Here is a 22,478-nt window from a genome sequence, read left to right on the forward strand (position 1 = left end):
AACTTGTGTGTACGTTATTGATGAAAGTGGGGGCGGGGGGAAGTGGGGTGATTTGTAACCTCAGACAATCAAGCCTGCAAACATACATGCGTGTCCCCCCCCCACACACACACACTCTGCTCTTCCCGGCACTTCACTGGCTGCTGCGCGGGCACCGCCCACCCCAGCAGCATGATTCAACCCTGCACGAAAAAAAATCTTTATATAGCCAGTGTGAAACTGAGATTTGTAACTCGAAAGGCAACAGGTCAGCCCAGGACTAGGCGAAGATACAGGAGGGCCAGCCCAGCCCAGCCTCGCCCCGTGTCTCGCCCTCGGAGATCTGCGGGAGCCGCACGCCCCTGGGGGGCAAAGGAGAGGACTGGGCGGGGGTGTGAAATTGACTAGCAAACTTTTCAAGTTTTGGGGCTGCCTGGCTGGTTTTTGATCGCTCGTCTCGGCTCAACATGAAGCCCTGGCTGGTGCTGCTGTTGGCTGTGATTTGGTGCCCTATCACTGGAGGGGAAGAGGACTCCGTTCAGGGTAAGTGATTCTCACAGGCTGCTCCAGGGGCAGCTCTTAACCATAACGCAACAACCCCGGCCAAAAACCACACCACTCGATGCTTCCCTGAAACAAACTGCCCGGAGTTAGGGAAGGGCAGGCAGCTGCGGACGAGTGTTCGCAGGTGAGCGTTGCAAACCTCGCTGGGCAGAAGTTGGGGGAGGAATCCCCCCTCCAAAATAAAACCCTTTCCCATTTTGAAGTTGAACCTTGCTATTCTGCAGCGCTAAGGTCTCAAGTGGTTCAAAGCCGGTTCTGATCTCAGATCGGACCTTGTCCCGAACGAATCCGGATCAGGATCCCCGCTTGCCACCTCCCCCGCTCAGCACCAATGCAAGGTGCCCCTTTGGTTTGTGTTTTGTTTTGGATGAACTTCCTAGAAGCGCACGCCTCGTCGGGCCATAACGCGGCCATTCATGGGGGAGCTGCTGCGGAGTGGGGTGCCCCTGACAAGCAGCAGAAGCTACCTGTGCTCCAGGCTGTCTGTCCAGAGCTCTGGCTCAGAGACTTGCAGTTCCTGCCCTGGAGAGCTGGGCTAGTCCCCAGCTGGAGCTCCAGGGAGGCTCTTAAGTGCTTTTTCAGCTCGTTTGCACTCGGAGTTTAGTAACTTTTAAAACAAATTGTCTATGGGATGGGTTGGTTGCAACTTTGGATCTGGGACATTTGCTGTTGCAAATTATGTATAGTCCAGACAACTGCTTTCGGGCAGACTGTGGGAGATGCCAGACAAACACCCATCTATTTACCTGCCACATGTTTCTTACCTTTCCCCAGCTGGGCTTAGGAAGAAATTGCCTCCCTGTGTTGTAATTCAGCAGGTGTCAACCTCAGGGGAGCAATCCCCTAGGAGTGGTCACAAAAGGGTGTGTGGGGAGGATTTGTGAGCACTTTCCCCCTTCTCAGATTGCTAAATGGGAGGGGGTTTCCCAGCTAAACGGGAGGGAGATCCCAGGCCAGCATGGGGGGGGGGGGGTCCCAGTACAGGAAAAGTTGAGAACTGCTATAAATCTAGCATTATGTTCGTTCACCCCTGGCCACAACTGGAGACTAGCTATTGTCATCAAGTATCAGAGGGGTGCTGTGTTAGTCTTTAAGGTGCCACCGGACTCCTCATTGTTTTTGTGGATACAGACTAACAGGTTTATTTGAGCATAAGCTTTCATGAGTAAAAGATCACAAAACAATGCATCTGAAGAAGTGCGTTTTTTACCCAGAAAAGCTTATGCCCAAATAAATCTGTTAGTCTTTAAGGTGCCACTGGACTCCTCATTGTTTTTGTAGCTATTGGTATGTTTCACGGGGGCATTTCTTCCATGCTTGTGTTCTGTCTCACCAGGCTTGCTAAGGGCCCAATCCTCTGTGGTTTTGAGCCTCCTCAGCCCTCCCCCATAGCTTCTCTCCCTGCCCCGTTTGGTCCTGTGTGAAGACATAACGATGAAGTCCCACGATCATGATCACACTGATCTAGACTGCAGTGTCATCAGAGCTGTGATTTCATTGTGGAAGGAAGCCCTTTGTTCCGTGGGAGAACACCAGTAGCTATAGTAAAAGCAAAGAGATCACGGGCAAATATTAGCCAAGTCCCCTGCTATCTCAGTATACTGCGGCTGCTCTGTTTCATCAAGTTGGTGTTAGTATAAAAGTCACCCATTGGGGTCAGTTCCTAAGAGGTGCTGTGTACCCATAACTCCCACTGAAGTCCACAGGTGTTCTCTTCCTGTTAGGATCCATGCCTAAGGATCTGAAAAGCAAGAGAATGCATGTGCTTCCGAGGGCAGCCATAATGCTCAGTTTTATCTGTTAAAAACTAGAAATGGTTTCCAAATGCCAGCTTGAAACATTCCTGAAACACTGGGCGTTCAGAATCCAAACCTGGGAACCAACTTGAATTTAGCAGCGTCCCGTGGGTCTGAATTTCCATTGCTTCATGCAGTCATTTACCCCCGGGCCAAGGGTGTACCATCTGTTCTATCGTTCTGTTCCGGTAGCATTTTACATTCACTTTGCACCATTGCAAATTGCTGCTGAAGATGGAAGGTAATGGAGAATCAGGTCCCTTGGCTTTATAAAGGGGCCATCCCCAAACCCCAGATCCATCTGACTCCGAACTGGAGCGTTCCAAAGCCAGGTGCAGAGGTTGCTGCTTGAGCCCCTTTCTGTTAAGAACATTAAGGTAAAATAACACTAGGCATGGGGTTTGCCTATGGAATTTTGGTAATGGGTGTCTACCGGGGAACCTGCTTCAGAGACTCTAGCCAGCCAACAAATCCCTATCTTATGAGAACATTTTAAAGCATCCAGGTTCCCACTGTAGTTTTGCTCAGCCTCGAATTCTGCCAGGCAGTGGATTTTTGCTTCTTCCTTGAGTGATACAGCGAGGTAGATGGGAAATATTTCTGAAGTATGGTCCCCATCACCTTAGCTATGGGATCATCTTAGCATGCTGTAAATACTAATAGATTTAATGCTTGCAGCATCCTTTGGGAGTAGGATGCCTGTTTTACAGACACTGACTTTAATGTGACTTACCCAAGGGCCACAGGGCAGATCTGGGAATTGGACCTAGATCCCAGCCTCATGCCTTTGCCACAAAACAAATCTGTGCCATTGCCTGCACTGTACTGTTTCCACTGATACTCAGTGGACCTCTGAACCTGGTCTAATATGAATACAATTACTACAGTATGAGATACTGTTGCTGACTGGCAATAGGAGCACAGGCAATTCGGACCCTTGCTGAAATCAAAAGAATTGTTACAAATATCAGCCAAGATCCAGTTAAATCGTGGGGATTAGGTGCAGTGCCATACATGCAGTCCCTGGGTCAAAACCCTGGCGTCCTCAATGAGCTCTCCTTCTCCTAGAGGAAGGATGATCCGGTGGCTATGCACTATCCTGGGACTTCGGAGACTTGGGTTCCTCCATATCTGAGCCTCTGTGCCTGAGTTGTCCCTTTGACAGCACTTTCCCCGCCTCACAGCGGTGCTGTGAGCGCAAATGCATTAACGCTTGTAAGGAGCTCAGGTACTCCAGCAGTGGGGCTAGAGAAATACCATAGATGGATTTGGTCCTTGCTGAGGCACCAATCAAGGGGTGAAATCCTGGTTCCATTGAAATCAGTGGCACAACTCCTATTTCCAGCTTTTCACCTTCGGAGTCAACAGGAACTTTGCCTGAGTAGGAACCTGGGGAATTAACTCCTCCCCAGGGATTGTAAAACCAAGCTGTGAACACTCCTCCTCGTTAAAGAACCCAAGACAAGTATACAGGTGTTTGCCCTGAGGTCCAGGCCAAATTGCAGTTCAGAGAGTTGCATTCTGTCTCCCTCCAATTCTCCTCTGCAGCATGCAATTGGATATGGGACTCTAATTTGCTCTCTTTCTTCCCTGAACTGCTGTGTAGCATTGTTGGGCATTGCTAAACTGATTCTGTGCTCCTCCCTAGCTGTATTTCCGCAGTAGCTTAAGTGTTACTTGCGTATAAATTCTCCCAACCATTAAGTTTACACAGTGCTTTGGGGTTTCTTCAGGTTGAAAAGCACTAGATATTGAAGATTTCAGAGTAGCAGCTGTGTTAGTCTGTACTAGATATTGAAGGACCCTAAAGACTGCCATCAGCATAGTACCTAGGCACTGTTAGAAATGCAAGAGGTTGTTCTATGTAGTAGCAATGGGATTAAGGGATTTTTTTTTTTGTTAAAAAAAGTAATGGCACAGGGTAAATGTTAGTGATAATCTTAAAACACTTGTTTTTTCTCAAAAGGCTCAGGATAACTGACCCCCTCTTCGCTTGCAAATTATTTTGTCAACTAAACTATTCTAAAATAGCCAGATTCCAGAAAACCTTGCTCGGATTATATCCAAATTTAGAAATTCTCCCCTCCACGGTAGCTGAGCACTTTAGATGATATCTGTGTGTCATCTCTCAGCCTGAGCTGAATTTAAATTCAACTGGAAGGATGACCTTGCTTCACTAAGGAGGCTCCTGGTGACGGGTTTGGCCCACTTCTAATACTTGTGCTTACATTTTTCACTAGCTTTTGGGTGTGTGTGGTGGGAATGGACATTCGTGGAACTGAGATGCCATGAGATCGGGAGGTCTTTGGGTAATTTTAATTAATTTCCTGGCTCTAACCTAATTTATTTCTAAGGTGCTGGGGGCACTTTAAATACCTATGACTAGTGGAAATGCTATAGAGAAATTAATGGGTCAAGTTCGAGGTGCATCAGCTGAGCTGTGGGTGGGGAGCCCAGGACTGGAACAGCAGGAGTGGGGCAGCTGCAGGTTACAATTGAGGAGGAATGACCTAGAGCTGTGTGGGGAGACCAGCACTGGAACGGCTGGCCGAGTTGCAGCAGAGCTGTGTGGAATGCCGGGATTGGAATTGATGGAGTGGGGTCTGCTGGGGCCAGGATTGGGGAGGACTGACAGAGCTGTGTGTGGGTTGTCTAGGACTGGAACAGCTGGGCAGGCTGCGAGTCAGGAATGAGGAGGTTTGGCAGAGCCATGAGGGGGGCCAAGGCTCCCCACATTTTGCATCAGAGCTTAGTACCCAGCCGGTTATGGAGATTTCCACTTGGTGAGTTACGTTCGGGAGAAGGCAATGCAGTTTCTGCAGCAAGCAATAAGGAATCACACGGGGCTGTGGCGGTGACAAACAGGACTGAAAAGAGGTGGCAGACAAGGGCAGAGGCCTAGATCCTCAAAGGTATTTAGGTGGCTGACTCCCATGGGAGTTAGGCACCTAAATACCTTTGGGGATCTGGGCCTCAGTACCTGCCACTCCCATTTACTTTGATGGGAACTCAGCGCTTCTTGGGATCAGGCCCAGAATTATCATCTGGACTTAGAGATGGGTGAAAAATTGTGGATCCAAACACTTTCCAACTTTTTGGGGGGGGGGGGGAGAGCAGGGGTGAACTTGGAGTTTGCTTCAAGCCTCTTATCATGTGCTAAACTAAAAAACATGGGCCAGATCCTCAGCTGGTGTACATCATGGTAACGCCATTGAATTCAGTGCAGTGATGTGGATTTACACCGGTTGCCGGCATACTTTAAAAGCAAACACATTCCTCTCCCTATAATGCTGCAGGTACTTAAAACTGAAAGAATTTTAACAATCTGTTTGAGAGGATTTGATCCTGCAAACGCTTCAGAACAAGGTCCCTGTCTTCAGGATCAGTGGGACTACTCAGGGTAGTAATTACTACACTCAGGAGTAACGGCAGGATCTAGCTTGCACTTGTTGCACTTTGTTTACCTTTTACATTGCTCTCAACTTGGACAAGGACAACAGGCTGGTCAGTTTCACTGTTTCCAGTCAGTTGCACCAGCAGAATGTTGCAATGTTTGAGTTGCAAATGCTGCAGAGGATGTTTATTTGCTTTAAAAAAAAAAAAAAAATTTTTTTACCAAGAGGGGACAAAGATCTGGCTCTGGCTAATGCTGTGACATGCAGAGTACATGAGTGAGGCTTGGTCTACACTACCAGCCGACGTCGGGATAACTACCTTGCTCAGGGGTGTGGAAAAGCGATGTAGCTGTATTGAGCTAACCCCTGGCGTAGACAGCACTGTGTTGATGGGAGGGCTCGGGGAGGTGGAGTTCCTATGCCAACGGGACAAGCTCTTGTAGGTAGATCTGCACTAAGCGCTACAGCCCCAGCAGCGCTCTAAGTGTAGACAAACCATCAGATACTAACGTGACTTACCCCACTTTCACACTGGTATGACTCCAGAATGGATGTCGCTGGGATTTGTACCGGGTAACAGAGCAGAGTCTAGCCCAATTAATATTATTTAACAGATGAATAAGCAATTCAGAGCCAAATTCCAGGCTCATTGACAACCATGTCATCCCAATGTACAGTTCTGAAGGAGGCAGTGTGGTCTAGTGGTTAGATCAAACATTGGGACTCAGCCTTCTAGTCCTGCCTCTAGGAGGAAGTGTGGTCTGGAGGTTAGAGCGGAGGACCAGGAGTCAGGACTCCTGGGTTCTATTTCCTGCTGTGGTATGGCATTGTTATTGACCTTGGGCAAGCTTCGTAGTAGGGGTTGTCTACATGGGAAAGATATACCGGTATAAGCTAAGGTGTGAATTGAAACCAGTTATATGGTGGTTACAGTTCCTTGCATGACCACCAGGATTCATCTAGATTTGGAAGTTATTTTGGATAAAGGTGGGATGCGAAGTTAAAGTGGAATAGCCATTTCTGAATAACTCCATGTGTGGATGCTCTATTCTAGAATAAAATGTTCCTGTTTAGCTTAATTCACAAATAGATTAAGTTAAACCAGAACAAGGCACTTCTAACAAGAGTGTCCACATATGGAGTTACTCAGGAATCGTTATTCTGGAATAGCTGCATGTGGAGACAAAGATGTTAAGTACCTTTTTTGAGGAGTTAGTTTATTGTGCTAAACTGAAAAAAGCCACTCATGCTGGAATAAGAATGTCCACGGGGGCATTATACCCATATAGACAACCCATTAAATCACTCCATGCCTCAATTTCCCCATCAGGGGTGTGATCCTCACTCATCCCCCAGGGGGCGCTGTGAGGATTAACTCACTAATATGTATGCGGTGCTATTTACAAAGAGCCACGTCAGTGTTCGGGGTTGAATCCTGCTCTGGTTTACACCCTTTGTGATGCATTTAACATGGGTGAGATTAAGAGCAGACTCCAAAGTCCTGGTTTGTATGCAAAGAAACATTGCTGGCAAGAGCTGTGACAGCCCCTGTCTATGACCAATGGGGGTGGGGAGGTGAGGACAGAGGGGGTATACTCCAAATGTTAGGATGCCCGGGGGTCATCTCTGTGGGGTTACCCTTGGCTGCAGCATTGTGAGGTTGGGAGAAAGGGAGTGGGGCCCAGCAGTTAGTCACACAGAATGATCAGAACTTGGTGGGTTTGCTCAGGATTAACTCTGCATGAGGCCAGGGTGGGAGAAACCCTCCTGAATGAGACAGCAGGCTCCCTCTTCCCATTGTTTCTGCTCAGACACCCCACCCGTCTAGATTAGTGACCGGGGGCGAGAAGGGGAGACTAGGAACCTTCTGTTCCTCAGTTAGTGGCCTGGTGTCCTGCACTTTTAATCAGAGAGGGCCCAGACACAGAGCCTGTTATTATCTTCTCCTCTATAGAACAGAGAAGGCTGGGCAGCAGTGGGAAATCTTCCCTGGGAGCTTCCAATTGCCCAGGGCAAAGAGCTGCTGCAACCCAACCAAAGTCGGGTTAATTGCGGCTGGGCAATCTCCGACCAGACTCTGACCTCAGCGTCCACTGGGGTGACTCCCCAAGTAACTCCACTGATTACCGTAGAGTCACTCCAGATTTACCCCGGTATATCTGAGGGCGGAAACTGGCCCCCACATCTTTAGCCATTTAACAAACCCCAAGTTGAGCTAATGAGAAAACAAACCAACCAGCATCAGAAGCGGCTGGTTTACAAGGAAGGAAATGGCAAAGGAATCACTCACAAAAGAGAGAGGGGGAAAAAAGAAACGATTTGCTCATGAGATTAAGAAACAAACAGGCTTTTGACTCAGTGAGATCAGATGCCAGTGGGTTGGCTGTGTCCCAAGGGGCTGTTTCCAGTGCCCAATGGTCAAGACATGGCTGCATACTAGAAGGATTGATCCTAAGTGCCATACCACTCATGGTCCCACACGTCTGGTCCACCTACACCTGGTAGTCTTGCTTGAATGCTCTGGGGAAGTAACAAGGGAGGGCTCGGAATCTCCAGAGCCAAATGTTCCTGAACGCTTTGAAATCTAAACCTAGATTTAAACCCATTTTTGCAAATCCACTGTTAGGAGAGAACTGCGATTGAACTGCAAGCCTCATGCTGTTCAATGCCTTTCTTAAAGCCCCAGATCCTGGATTCATGTGAATAAGAGAAAATCTCAACTTTCATTAAAAAAAAAAAAAAAAAAAAAGATTCTAGCCTTTGTGGTTGCAGAGAAAAGCTTGAAAACTTGACCCACTAGAGGCTACAATACTGGAAGGCAAATGAAAAGCATCCCGAAGTTGGTACTTTTGAAAAATCTCATGGCTTTTAAGCCACGAATCTGATGGATTTTTGGGTCCCAACTCATGATTTTTGAATGCTTGGAGTTGACAGAGCTAAAAACCTCTTTCAGTTTTGGGGTCTTTGCTGTCGGGAGCCCAGGACTATAGCTTGGGCCCCATCTGTAGAACTAGATTCAGGAGTATCCAGCCTAGGGTGACCAGCTGTCCCAATTTTTACAGGGACAGTCCCGATTTTGGGGGCTTTCTTATATAGGCACCTATTACCCTCTGCCCCGTCCTGATTTTTCACACTTGCCTGCTGGTCCCCCTAATCCAGCCCTACAGATGAAAATGAAGGGGTTTGGGAACTGCCAGTTCAGGTTCTTGGTGTTGTTCTCTTTAACAACGACCCTGTGTCTGTTTTCCAGAGCCTAATGCCAGAGATGGGTGAGGGTCAATCAGGTCAGCGAAGGCACGAGAAGGGGGTGAGGGGAGAGAGCCAACCTGCCTCAAACACAGCAATTTGCAGACAGTTTGCCATTTGCAAACCGACACTTTGCAGACCGTGCTACTCAGCACCCCATCCCCACCCCAATTTCCCAAGCCAGGCACAATGCGTGCACCTGCACAAATATCTGTGTGCACCTGTGCAACGCCCTGCGTTTGCATGCATATTGGGCAACGGCACATGGAAATGCAGCTGCATGGAATGCACATGCCGTAGCAGGCTGACACACATTTTGCAAATCCAGTTGTAAATATTTGTTTATTTCCTCCCTCCTACCCCACCCCTGAGGTTGAGCTCTGTTGTGATCCTGAAGAGGGGCCACGGCCAGCTTGTGAAGTGCAAGCATCTAGAAGCACCAATAGGTGGGGGAACTAATTCTCACACATTATGCACTGTTCTAGTGGTACAGAGGCTTCGGGCTGGCTCTCTGTCCAGGGGGTAGCTGTACCCAGTAAACGCAGTAGCTTCATCTTAAGGACGCAGCCTCCCAAGTGTGGTTCTCATGGTCTGCTTTCTTCTGGCAGGTGGGATCTGCTGGCTGCAGCAGGGGAAGGAAGCGAAATGCACCATGATCCTAAAGACCGGCGTGACCTGGGAGGAATGCTGCGGTAATAGCAACGTTGACGTAGCTTGGTCCAACTACACCCAGCCAGGCAATAAGATCAGCCTCTTGGGGTTCCTGGGGCTGGTGACCTGCCATCCTTGCAAAGGTAAATGTGCTTGCTGACGGCTGAAATAATGTAGCCACCCTGCTGTCCTTATGTAGGCAAAGTGTCCGAGGAAGCCTGGCCTGCCCAGAGGCTGGAGGCCTGAGCCTATTGTGTTTTATGATAAATACTGCTTAGTGTTATGGGACCATCTAGAGGCCTCAGCTGAGATCAGGGCCCCACTGTGCTGGGTGCTGTACAGACACAGTACGTCTACACTGCAAAAAACCACCCTGTGGCTGCAAGTCTCCGAGCCCGGGTTAACTGACTCAGGCTTGTGCTACAGGGCTAAAAATAGCCATGTAAATGTTCCCACTCAGGCCCTGAGACCCTCTCCCCATGCTGTATCCCAGACCCCAGGCTCCAGCCTAAGCAGGAACATCTACGCGGCTATTTTTAGCCCTATAGCGTGAGCCTGAGTCAACTGACCTGGGCTCGGAGACTTGCTGCCGTGGGTTTTTTTCTGCAGTGCGGAGTTACCCACAAAGGCCTGGTCTACGCTTAAAAATTAGATCAACCCAGCTACATGGCTCAGGGCAGTGAAAACCATCACGCCTTGTGCTGTGTAGTTAGGGCGAGCTAACCCCTAGTGTAGACGTGGCTAGGTCGACAGATTAATTCTTCCATCAACTTAGCTACTGCCTCTTGGAGAGATGGATTAATTACCTGGATAGAGAAAACTTCCGTCAACATGGGATGTGTCTCTGCTTTGGTGCTTTAGTTGCAGCAATACCCAGAGTGAGACTGTCCCTGACCCAAAGATATTCGCTTAAATAGAGAGAGCAGGTCAAGGATGCGAAGTGAAACAGGGGAAGTGATTTGACCAAAGTCACACGGCAGGTCCGAGGCAGAGCTAGGACAAGAGCACACATGTCCTGAGTCTCAGGGTGTTGTCATAGCTACTAGATCACAAACAGCCACTAGGAGCAGAGGTTTGGGTTCACATTTAAAATGGCATCAACTCCGGCATCGCCCGGGCGGACTTTAGTCCTACAAAGCAGAAATCTCAGCCATTGTCTGTTCTTGCAGCATTTCCACTGTCTTGGCCTGGTAGCTCAGGAGACAGGCCACAGCGGACCTAGACAAACAGGCCCCTTTTTGGGTTGGGGTCCGACATGGAACCAGCAGAGTTGGTTCTGAGCCAAGTCACTGCTGTGTGTGGCATGCAGTTGTTTGCACCAGTGCAAAGGGGGTGTAAACTGATCCTCCATGGAACAGGGCGGGGTTAGGACTGAAGTGTGTGACCTTGTTTCTCCCTCCTCCTGCATGTGGGGGAGGAGCAACCTGGAGGTTCCCACTGTCGTGGCCCATGATTATACATTATATCAGGATCAGGAGGTACGGGGGTTTATTCCCTGCCCTGCCATTCCCAGCCAAATCCTAGAGCAACAGGAGCAGAAGCGCTGGTCGGGGTAGCAGGGCACCTGTAGAAAGTCTGTTTCACAAGCCATTTTCCCTCGAGCAGCAAGATCCCCAACTAGAGGCAAGAGCCCAAGGGGGCAAAGTTGGCACCATGCCCTCAGGATTCTGGGTGGCACCGAGGACTGGAACGGCCCCTGACATCAATCAGAATAACGCCAGGCGTGCATTGTAACAGCTGCCTATGGGTTGCCCTGCATTCCAGAGGAGCCTTGCGTGTCCATGATGTGCACTGTGGAGACTCCTCCTCCCACTACTGGCCCTGCCCCCTGCATAGGGCTTGCAAGGGGGCAGCGTAGGACAATGGACTGCCGCCCCACACTGTGCCTGCTCCAGGGGAGTTTTCCCCCCAGTCCCGTTGGAACTCAGTTCCAGCCCTGGACACCACTGCTGGGGCAGGGAGGAGCAGAGATCCGAGTGCGCTAAGTCAGCTTGCGGCGGCTCGTTCCCAGTGAAATAACAGTTTCCTCTTGCCAGATCCTCTCTTTCCAGCTGCCCGCTGCAGATTACCCCGAGGGGGGATTTTTATTTATTTATTTAAGGCTCTCCCCTTTCAACATCTCCAAATGTCTTTATAGAATGGGCTAGTTCCAAAAATGGAAACACTCCAGTTTGTGTGTTCCAAGCCATCCAGATGTTTTGGAGCGAGCCAGAGGCACGGATCCTCGCGTCACACTTGCATGGCCATGTGAGGACAGGCCAGAAGACCTGCTGACCGCAGTAGTAAGGGAGTGGGTTGGAAAGGTCACATGGTTCATTGAGTCATTTGTTTTACAAAGGCCATTAAGGGAACAGCCTTCCCCCGCCCATATGCACCCCTCTCCTGCCTGATCACAGATACTACTGCCTCCCTGCCCTTAATTCAACCTTGGAGAGGTCCCCAGAAGGGGAACAACATTACAGGTAGTGAGAGAGGCTAGAGGTAAAACTGAAACTTCCCTCCCAGTCCTTGATTCTGCATAGAGACCAGGCCCAGGCTGCAGGATTCAGACCTGAAACTTTCCCCCAATTTAAGATTTTTGGGATCAGGTCTGCTTCTGAGATCTCACGTTGCTCGGCTCGCCACTGAGTGGCAGGCAGTGCTGGGAGAGAACGGAGAAGGGGCCCTGATTTAATGGGTGTTTATGGAAATCTTCACCTTGAAGAATCAGTCTCCAGGTCAATGATTACTGTTCACTGCACCTCAGCCTGCACTGCAAGGCTGAGATTGGGACCCCATTGTGCAAGGCATGCTGCAGAGCAAGAACCAGCCCTTCCCCCAGAGAGCTTACAATTGACATGCACAAGGCAGGCAAGGGAAAGATTATTCTCCCCATTTTGCAGTGGAGGAACTGAGGCAGAGAGAGATGTGAGTGCCAGGGGCTTTCGACAGCCTGGCTGCTTCTGAGCCCTTCTGAAAATCCTAAGCAACTTGCTAAAGGTCACGTGATGAATCAGTGGCCGAGCCAGAAATTAAACCCTACTCTCCTGCGTCATGGCCTGAGGCCTTAGCCACTCATCCCATAAGCATGCTCCAGGAGGAGGTAACCAAGCTCCTTGATCTACTTGGCTTCTGCTTATGTTTAGCTCTGCTGCTATAGCCAATCACCAGTCCGCTGCACAGGGTTTATCAGAGCTTCATGACCCCAAAGATGAGAGGATCCCAGGGCAAGAGGAGGAACAAACTCCCCACACAGCAGAAACCTGCATGAAGTCCAATCTGATCCTGCCCATTCCCCAGTGTGCTGGAAAGGAACCTCCCCCAGAGCTAGCTGACGAGCAGGAGTCCTTGGAAAAGGGCAGGAGGGATGATATGTATCTGTGATCCAGCTCCTGCCTCTGTGTCTCAGCCCCTAGCACAGTGTCTCCCCCTGCTCTGCAGCCAGGTCAGCTGGAGGGTGACAGACAGCACCCCCAGGGCTCCCGAATGGAGGAGGGTGCCAGGGTTCCATGCCAGAGGCAGGTTATGTTGCTCCTGGGGCATTCTGGGTCCATTTAACTGAGCCTCAGTTGGGGGTACTGCAGAGCTAACCCGGGCGAAGGGTCGGGGCTGCTGGGAATGGAGCAGTGGCAAAACCCCCCCCAGGCTTGTGCTTTATCTGTCTAACAGCCCTCCCCACTGCAACGCCCGGTGCAGAGAGAGCCCTGTGTGTGCTGGAATCGCCTAGCCCGGCTCACTGAAGGGCGTGGCCTGTTTGGATCATGGACCACGCTAGGCGAGTTCAGCCGAGGCTCGTGCATGTGAAAGAGCTGCTTTCCGCAGGAGCTAGCCCCACATAGTTCATTTACTCAGCCCTGGCAGATCTAGGGACTCTGACTCACAAGACGGGCCCTGTTCCAGGCAATGGCTACTTAGATATGGAGCTCTGGGTGCGAACAGGAAAAGCAGCTGGTCCCCTGCCAGGGGATTTCCCCTCTGCAAAATAGGGGCAAACTCCTGGGGGAATTCCACCTTCCTCCCTATGTGATCTTCCAGGGAAACTGCACCACACCATGTCCCATGGTCAATCCGTTCCCCTTATTGGATGGGGTCACATCCTCCTCCCCACCGTTTCCTGTGGTAACCTTCCCTATGCCCCCACCTCAGTGAAGGAATGACTCCACAGGGGAAGGATTCTCTAGGTCCAAAGACTTGCATAATGACAGGTTTCAGAGTAGCAGCCGTGTTAGTCTGTATTCGCAAAAAGAAAAGGAGCATTTGTGGCACCTTAGAGACTAACAAATTTATTTGAGCATAAGCTTTTGGGAGCTGCAACTCATGAACTCAACTCAACTCATGCAACTTATGCTCAAATAAATTTGTTAGTCTCTCTAAGGTGAAGTGAACTGTAGCTCACGAAAGCTTATGCTCAAATAAATTTGTTAGTCTCTAAGGTGCCACAAATACACCTTTTCTTCTACGTCCAAAGAGACACATTTCCAATAATACCCTGGTGGCTGTCCGTGTTCCCCTGATCCAAACGGGGCAGTAAAAGTGACCCCGCAGCCAGCAGGCTAGAGAAGATAATGGGGAAGGGAGCAGTCCTGCAAAGCAGGGGCAATGGGTCTGTCACACTTGTGGAAACATGGTGTAAACGCTCCCACTGGGGCAGCCTGATTCTTCTCCCACCCACCCCCTCGGCCACACACCTCCAATCTCTGGAGACATGATAACTAGCCACTTGTAGGAGCCAATGTCACCGCCCCCTGGCTAGCGCTGCACACTTCCCAAATGTCTCCCGTGTTTGGGGGAAATTCCGCAGCTTGCCACACACGCACATGAGTTCAACGGCTCCGCTGAACCCGCGCAGACTGTTTTTGCTAGGAGGCGACCCAGTGCGACAATGCAGCCATCTGTTTCTTCCTCCCCTGCCTGTGGGGAAAGAGGCGTCCCAGACAGATTTCCCCCCTCGCTGTTGCCCATTCTCGTTTTCAAGTCACGGAGGCCTGGAGTGAAACAGGGCTGGGTATTGTTTGGGAAAGAGAACTTGTTGATCACACAGACGCTTGCACCGGCTGGGTGTTCTGGAGGGTGTAGTGCACAACAGAGCAGGGTTCTCTGTTGCACGAGAGAAAGAAATGTCTCTTAAAAAAAAAAAAAAAAACAACTGGCAGTTGAAAATAGGGGCCAGCCCCTCAACTGCTGTAAACCGGTATGACTTTGCTGATGAATGGAGCAACTTTTCCAGCTGCAGATCTGCTCCGTTATTAGGGTTGCTAGGTGTCCGGGTTTTGACCAGAACGCCTAGTTGAAAAGGGACCATGGCAGCTCCGGTCAGCACTGTTGACCGGGCCATTAAAAGTCTGATCAGTGGGGCTAAGGCAGGTGCCCTGCCTGCCGTGGCTCTCCGCGGCTCCCGGGAGCAGTGGCATGTCCCCCTTCTGGCTCCTACGCATAGAGGCAGCCAGGGGGCTCTGCACGCTGCCGCCGCCCCAAGTACCAGCCATGCAGCTTCCAATGGCCGGGAACCAGACCGTTATGGGGCTGGGTGGCTCAGGACTTTGTCTCATTACCCTGTAGTTACACAGGTACTAGCAGGATTGAGCTAATCCAGGGTAAAGCCTGGGCTACCGGGCATGATCTGAAACTCAACGATCAATCAAGGAAGTTCTGCATCCAGCTGCAGGGCAAGTTGCATTCAAGCTGGACGGAACAACTCCTTGTCTAGACAAAGCCCAGGGAGCTCTCCACATCCAATCCCCCAGGGATAACCCCAGCGAGAACTGGTAGCTGTTACCATCTGTTTGTGTAATGAGTTGGGCAGGTCTGGGGGCCGGGGGTGGTTCCTAGGAGATGGGCATGCACGTCCCAAAAGCCAGCATGGCAGTGAGCACTCTCAGTGGTGGCCCCAGCAGAGTCCAAGGACTGAACAGGCCATGGGGCTGTATCCTCTCTCTCCCCGAGTCTGTGGCCAAGCTGGGGGCTGTTAAGAGCAGCTGGCATATAAAGAGCAGCATTCAAGAAGCCTTTGACAGGGCTCAACAAGAGGCATCTCTGGTCCGATTGAACCCAGGACCAATATTGCATTGTCTTGAGCACCCCCTACTGGCAACATCACTGGACCCGCTATTAAGATATGTGCAGCCACCTCTCCTTGATAGAGCACTCTCATAAGAGGAGGTGCTGTGGGGAAGCTTGGGCTGCTTCCTCCTGTCCTGTGATAAAGAAAGGATTTCAGTCCCTGTGGGCGTTAGGGGGTTAATTCATCCGTGCCTCACACCAGCGGGGCTGGTGAGCAAGATTTGAACCACAACTGGTTCTTGGTGTGCTCCTGTGTCTCTGTGTCCCCTGGCAGCCTTTGATCTCTCTGCAGAGGGAAAGGACGCGCCCCCTGGTGCAAAACGAATGGAGGCTCCCTGGTGCTAACTCCTCTTTCCTTTACCCCCAGAGACCTGTGAGGGGGTGGAGTGTGGCCCTGGCAAAGTCTGCAAGATGAAACACGGCCGTCCCCACTGCGCCTGTGCCCCAGATTGCTCCAGCCTGCCCAGGAAGCTGCAAGTGTGCGGCTCGGATGGCTACACTTACCGCGACGAGTGCGAGCTGCTGACAGCTAAGTGCAGAGACCACCCCGACCTGGAAGTGATGTACCAGGGCAAATGCAAAAGTACGTCAGGGGCTCCCCCCTTGCTCTTTCCGCTTCCTGGCCCTCTCCCTGCACGTGACGGGCTGGGCCTAATAACAGCCTGAGTGGAACTGTCCTAAAAATCCCCAAAGCGAGTGTATTTCGAGTTCCCTTGGTAACTGGAGGAAATGGTGCTCAGTAATTTCAGATTGTCCTTGCTTCTCCGGTGCTGTCAAGCTGGATGTCCTCACGGTTCACCCTTTCCACCAAAGCAGCTGATCCTCACTGAGGGCAGCGTCCCCAGTAGCTGGCACTTGCAGCCCTAGCCCATTCAAGGCTTAGTACAGGCATCCCCCCACGCCCCAGGTCTGGCATCTTTGAGGCAGAGTTATAGACTCCTGCCCCTTGGAGGTGACTTTGCAGCGATTTCCCTACTGAGCTACCTGGCGTATCCCTCTGGCACGGGAGATTTCTATACTGGGCAAGGAGCCTAGGGCCGTTCCCCTGACGGGCCCGCTGTGCTGCCTGCAGCAGAAATGGGAATTCACTGTGGAAGAGCAGGGTCCTATTTAGAGTCGACTGTTAGTGGGGGGAAACCCATGAACCCCAATGGAGCCGCATGCTTTTACGCCTGGTCAGAATCAGCAAGGCAAGAGTGGAGCTGGGAGGAAAGCTCTGGACTGCAGCGCGTGGTTCAGTGGCACATGGGCTGGCAGGCCGGAGCTGGATTTGACCTACAGGCCCTCCCCCCGCCTTCTTGCCTCTGAGCCTGAAGCTTTAGGGTCCGAGAAATCCCCCTGCTATGACTCATGCTCCAAGCCAAGGCCCGAAGGGGGGTTGCCCTGTTTGAGGCATGGTCTTCCAGCTGGGCTGTTAAGTTGAGGCCTCTCCTGACTATGCTCCAGGGCCATCAAGAGAGAGGTTAATCCATCCCTGAGGATCCCCGAACCCTTTCCAATCTGGAGACATGTGAATCCCTTCGGCCACGCCCAGGCTGAGACGTGGCAGCGGGTTCCAAGGCTGAGCAGGCTCCACTCAGCAGATCCCTGCTGCTCCGTTTGGAACGGGGGGGGATCATCCCTGCGGCCCGGCCAGCGTTCACTTTCCATAGCCCAGCTTCCAACGCCAAGGGCTGCGGTGGGAGCACAGGCTCCTGTCTTCTGCAGGGCCTCTGACCTATCCAGCCAATCACTCTAGGGGTACTCTGGGGGTCTAGGGGCAGAGCTGGGCCAGAGGGTGGAGTTCAAATCTGGGCTTCTCTAAGGGCTAGGGTGACCAGGCAGAAAGAGTGAAAACTGGGACGGGGGTGGGGGGTAATAGACGGCTACATAAGACAAAGCCCCAAATATCGGGACCATCCCTATAAAACTGGGACATCTGGTCACCCTACTAAGGGCCAAGGTGGGGCCGATCTGTTATCTGGTTCAGGTCTAGCTCCAGTTTTACTGTATGTCTTTTCATGGGTTATTTTAACGTCACAGGGTGCCCGCATGAGAGATCGGCCTTTCTCCCGGCTGTTTCTGTCCCCAGGTGGTAGAAATGCCATGCGGAGAGCAGATGTTGCATTATTTCATCCTCCTAAATAACAATAGCAAGCTCCTATCTAGCACTTTTCTCTAGTAGAGCTTAAGGCTCTTTACAAAGGAGGCCAGTGGCATGATAACCCATGGGGCAACTGAGGCACAGGGCAGTGAAGTGACTTGCCCAAGGTCACCCAGCACGTCATTGGCAGAATAGAACCAAGAAATCCTGAATCCCAGTCCAGTGCTGTATTCCCTTGGCAACACTGTCTCCCATGTCCCCCTGAGGCTAGAGCCTTTCAGCCGTTCTCCCACTATTGGTCTAGCCCCAGTGCAGCACCAGGGGTGCTAGCCCTGAGCAGGATGAGACACCTCACTGTAAAACCCCCAGCACCAGGTCCGCAGTAGTGATCCTGCTTTGGTTGCTTGCCTGGGCAGAGCTGCATGGGTGCCAGGATTTAGGGAAGCCCCATGATCATAACGTGCAGCACTGCCTGGGACCTGAGCCAGAGAGAACCAGGGGGTCTGCATGTGTCCAGCAGCTGGGATAAATGTAGCAAATTATGAGTAAGAACCAGAATCTTCTAATACTATATAGCCCGATTCTGCCACTCTCATTGCCTAGCAAGTCCCCAGGGGGGTTCCTTGCCTAGCAAGGTACCACTCAGCATGGGTACAGGTGGCAGCATCAAATCTTTGAGCTTTTGATGAAGAACCTGTTGAAACTCAGTCCCTGATTCTGATCTCGTTTACACTGGTATAATTCCACTGGCTTCCATGGGTTTTCCTCTGATGTACATTGGTGTAAGTGAGATGAGGATTTAGGCCCCCTGTGTTTATCTCACCCTGCTGCATCTAAGAGTTGTAGGGAGACTCTGTCTCCACTGCATTGTAAACCGGGATCGGGGGACCCGGATTTGTGGACTTGGTGTTTCTAAGTCTGCGTCTGAGTGTTCCACTGCATTGTAAACCTGGGTTTACATTTGCTGGACCAGAGGCTCACAGCCGTGCTAATGCGACCATACTGCACTGCGCAACTTGTGCTGTGTCCACACTGAAAATGGCAGGGATTGGACCTGAGTCGCAGTGGGACTTAGGAAGTTGGGTCGGAGCCCACCAGAGTCCGAGGATCCAGGCCCTGAGTGCTTGCTGACCCGAGTCAGATTGATTTGTGTGTGGACGGAAGTGGGGCTTGGGTTCAAACCTGGGTCAGAGCCTGGGTTTAGTATGCAGTGTAGACACACCCTCCTCATGTACCAGAGGGCAGATTCTCAGCTGCTGCAAACTGTCATAAACAGAACAATGACCATTTACACCAGCTGTGGGTGTGGCCCCCAAGGTACTAAGCTGACTAGGTTCAACGGAAACTGAGGCATTACGGTGATAAAGAATAAAAATAACACCTTCCATTTAGATACCCTGAACCATCCCAAAGGAATTTGCAACCTGATCTACTGCGTGGGGGTTACTTTATCCCTCGCTGAAATGCAGCCACCTCTGGTTGATAAGTGGCAGATGTTTAACCGTGCACAGCAACGTATATCCTCACATTTGCTCCAAATGGCCCATTGGTATAGGGACTGTGACTCTAAAGGCTCGATTCTCCATTCCCCTGCACCTTTTGCAATCACACCCGCATGAAGCAGGTATAAAATGCTGCCCTTTTCCTTCATAAGGGATCCTCTTTCGGAAATGACTGCACAAGGGACAGGGTGACGGGCCCAGCCCCAAAGTCTCATGGCGTAATGGGATTTTTAAGCCTGCATAAAGCCCTATGTACTCTCTGAAATACGATGCACAGTATTGAAGGCGCTGTATATTCTACACTGGAATAGCATCTTCTGCTGCGTAAACAGCTCTGGATTTAATGGGGGGTTTACATATATCACCGTCTAAAGAACAGCAGCCCATAACATGTCACTTAGACGCATCGAGCTATTGTTTTTAAAAAAAGCAGACCAGAAAAACATCCCAAACCTGCCAAGGTCTGGCAGCTTTATTATTTTTGCCAGCCCCCTCTCTGAAATTCCTTCCTGTCGAAATCATCTTAAAAGCCAAATCTGGGGAGTTGGGAGCTGGGATGCCGAGTCACTGCCTGATCCAGCTTCAAAAAGAGCTGAAGTTTTAAACCCCTGTGAAAGAGTGTTTATAATATACAGTAAGTGATGACGCACGCTTGCCATGGAATGCCCCTGTCTGCTGGCGTGTGTGAGCGTTTGTGTGTACACAGCAGAGATGGGACGCAGGCGGGTTGTCAGAGCAGAAATCAGCTGTTGCTCCATGTGTTCTGGCTAGCTTGGCGTGCGGGTTAGCACTCTTGTGACTGCTCAGGGCATTGAGAACCCAGCAATTTGCCAGTTCCGTTTGGCTTTGGCTGGGCAGTGCCTAGGGATGGTAAACCCACTATTCGCTTCTTATTTTAATTTGCAGTGAATTGTAGTACCCAGGTCAAGGGACCCTGGCATTAGGTATCGTGCAGACAGCTCTGCCAATGCACCTCTATTCTGACTTCCAGCACCTTTGCTGGTCTAAACCTGGGCCCCAGTGTTGCTCTGCTCTGCTGTTGCACCTAAATTCTGGCCTGCATATCCCTCTGCCCTCTTCTGAGCATAGACCATCAGTCGGGCAGTGGTGAGGGACCAAACGAAGGGTCCCCGGTTTACATCAGCTGAGGTTTGGTCAAGTGTGCAAGTGTCATGCCGGGGGCAGATGAGACCATGAGATTCATTGCACATATGATCCGATTTACTCCTGTACCCAGATCTACAGAGGTGCAAACAAGTAGCCATCAGATGCACAGCACCATCTAAAACCACATAGACTTCTTCCGGCGAAGAGAAGCAAGTGTTTGACAGTAGCCAGATATCTGGATTTGTGCTGAATAAAAGAGGGGAAGCACATTTTCCCAGGGAAACTTGTTGCTAAATCCTGCTCCCAGGTACCTCAGTGTAGAGCTGGGGAAACCTCACTGAGACCAGTGTGGGGTTATTTTGGAGTTAATCTGGTGAAACTGAGAGCAGTATTTGGTCCACAAAGATCCTTTGAATGCTCCCCCTGTAGAAAAGCAGCTCTAGAACTTCCTGTTGATGGAGCTTGAGCCACGCACACACATGCTCCGACCAAGTGGCTGAGCTCACTCTCTGGCTTGCGACTGCTTCCCTTAGAGTCCTGCTCCAGCGTGGTGTGCCCCGGGACTCACACCTGCGTTGTGGACCAGACAGGCAGCGCTCACTGTGTGATGTGCAGGACGGCCCCCTGCCCTGATCCCTCCACCCTGGACCACACTCTCTGCGGCAACAACAACATCACCTACCCATCTGCCTGCCATCTACGGCGGGCAACCTGCTTCTTGGGCAAATCTATTGGAGTCCGTCACTACGGAAGCTGCTTAGGTATGTTTCACTTCTTGACCTGGAGAACATTCACATGGGTCCAGTGGATGGGGGCGTGATTCAGAGTTGGCTGGTAGGTCCTTCCACACAATCAGACCTTCCATAAAACCAGACCTTGCAGGAAACACTTGTAGGGGGCTCTTGAGAGTGGATAGCGATTTCCCTAGCCTGATGGCTCTTTCCTGTCAGTCCCGTGCCCTCTAATTTTAGTGCCTCCATTTGCAAGAGTCCAATTTCTGCTTCTGACTGTTACTGTTCAGCTTAAAGAGATGGGACCTGATTTTCAACGTTACCGGGCTCTCACTACTCTGGCTGAGGTCAATGGGGGCAGCCTGAGCTCAACTCTTGTGGAAATTCAGGCCCTACTATTTTCAAGGGAGCTCGGCTCCCAGTTAGGCCTTGGGGAAAAAGGGGCTGGATTCTCAGATGGGCTCCAGGCATTGGGTGCTGGGCATTAGGGAAAATCCGTTCCTTGTTTTGGTGTCTGAAAGGGGAGGCGAGCTCTTCTGAAAATCTGGCCCATTTTGTGGATGGTGAGTGCTTGGGAATCTGACCTGTGGTGGACTGGAAGTGGAACCCCCAGATTCAGGCACCCCAAATTATCTGGGCTACTTTAGATGATGTGGTCGCACTGTAAACAACTTGCTCAAGGTCACCCACTGAGCCTGGAGGAGAGCTGGGAATAGATCCCAGATTCTCGGCTTCCCTTGATCCAGAGACCGGCCCGCTGGGGACTGGTCTGAGAACTGTTCCAAGAGCGAGGGATGGCTTTTGGCCGCTCTTGTGATGGGCCGCATTACACCAGCGACCTAGAGATGAAAGTCTCCATGGCCCAGGCCAAGTCCCCTAAGCCCTCCAGACTGGTGTTTAATATTTCCCTGCAGCTCATTTTCTTCTATGGCTCCATTTACAGCTCTGGCCAAGTTCCCCCTCGATGTGGGCGATGCCGAAGAAAACTATGTGTGAACCATTCCTTCTCTGCCAAGAGACCGAACCCAGGAGACAGGGGCATTATGTGTATATTGTACAAACCATATACCTGATATTTATTAAGATAAAAGATCCTTATTTATATCTGTTTATGTTATGCAGACGCATAGGGCCCGATTCTCATTACTCCGTTCCTGCATCTGGGGCACGGGAGGGAGATTAGGGTGGCTTTAAACCACCTTTCTGCTCCTCATTGTCCAGGGTGGATCAGAGCCTGTGTAAGTTAGAGCAGCCTCTGGGATGCTCTAACTTATGCTCCGCGCCCCATGGGAAGCAGTGAATAGCTGTAGCACAGGGCACTCCAACCATGTCTTCAGTCTGCCCTCTGTTCTGTGGGCTGGGAGCAGGACCATTGTACAATCTTT

At 50.9% G+C, this 22,478-nt stretch overlaps 1 protein-coding gene across 1 annotated transcript; it reads left to right on the forward strand.

Annotated features, from left to right (window-relative positions):
- Window positions 1–446: 446 nt before the first annotated feature.
- FSTL3 (follistatin like 3) lies at window positions 447–22,089 on the forward strand. Its single transcript, XM_077805361.1, has 5 exons — window positions 447–522; window positions 9,589–9,774; window positions 16,038–16,253; window positions 20,896–21,123; window positions 22,037–22,089. Exons 1-5 carry the CDS (start codon window positions 447–449, stop codon window positions 22,087–22,089), a joined length of 759 nt encoding a protein of 252 aa, XP_077661487.1.
- The last annotated feature ends 389 nt before the right edge of the window (window positions 22,090–22,478 follow it).

This window comes from Eretmochelys imbricata, chromosome 25, assembly GCF_965152235.1.
Source record: "Eretmochelys imbricata isolate rEreImb1 chromosome 25, rEreImb1.hap1, whole genome shotgun sequence".
NCBI lineage: Eukaryota > Metazoa > Chordata > Testudines > Cheloniidae > Eretmochelys > Eretmochelys imbricata.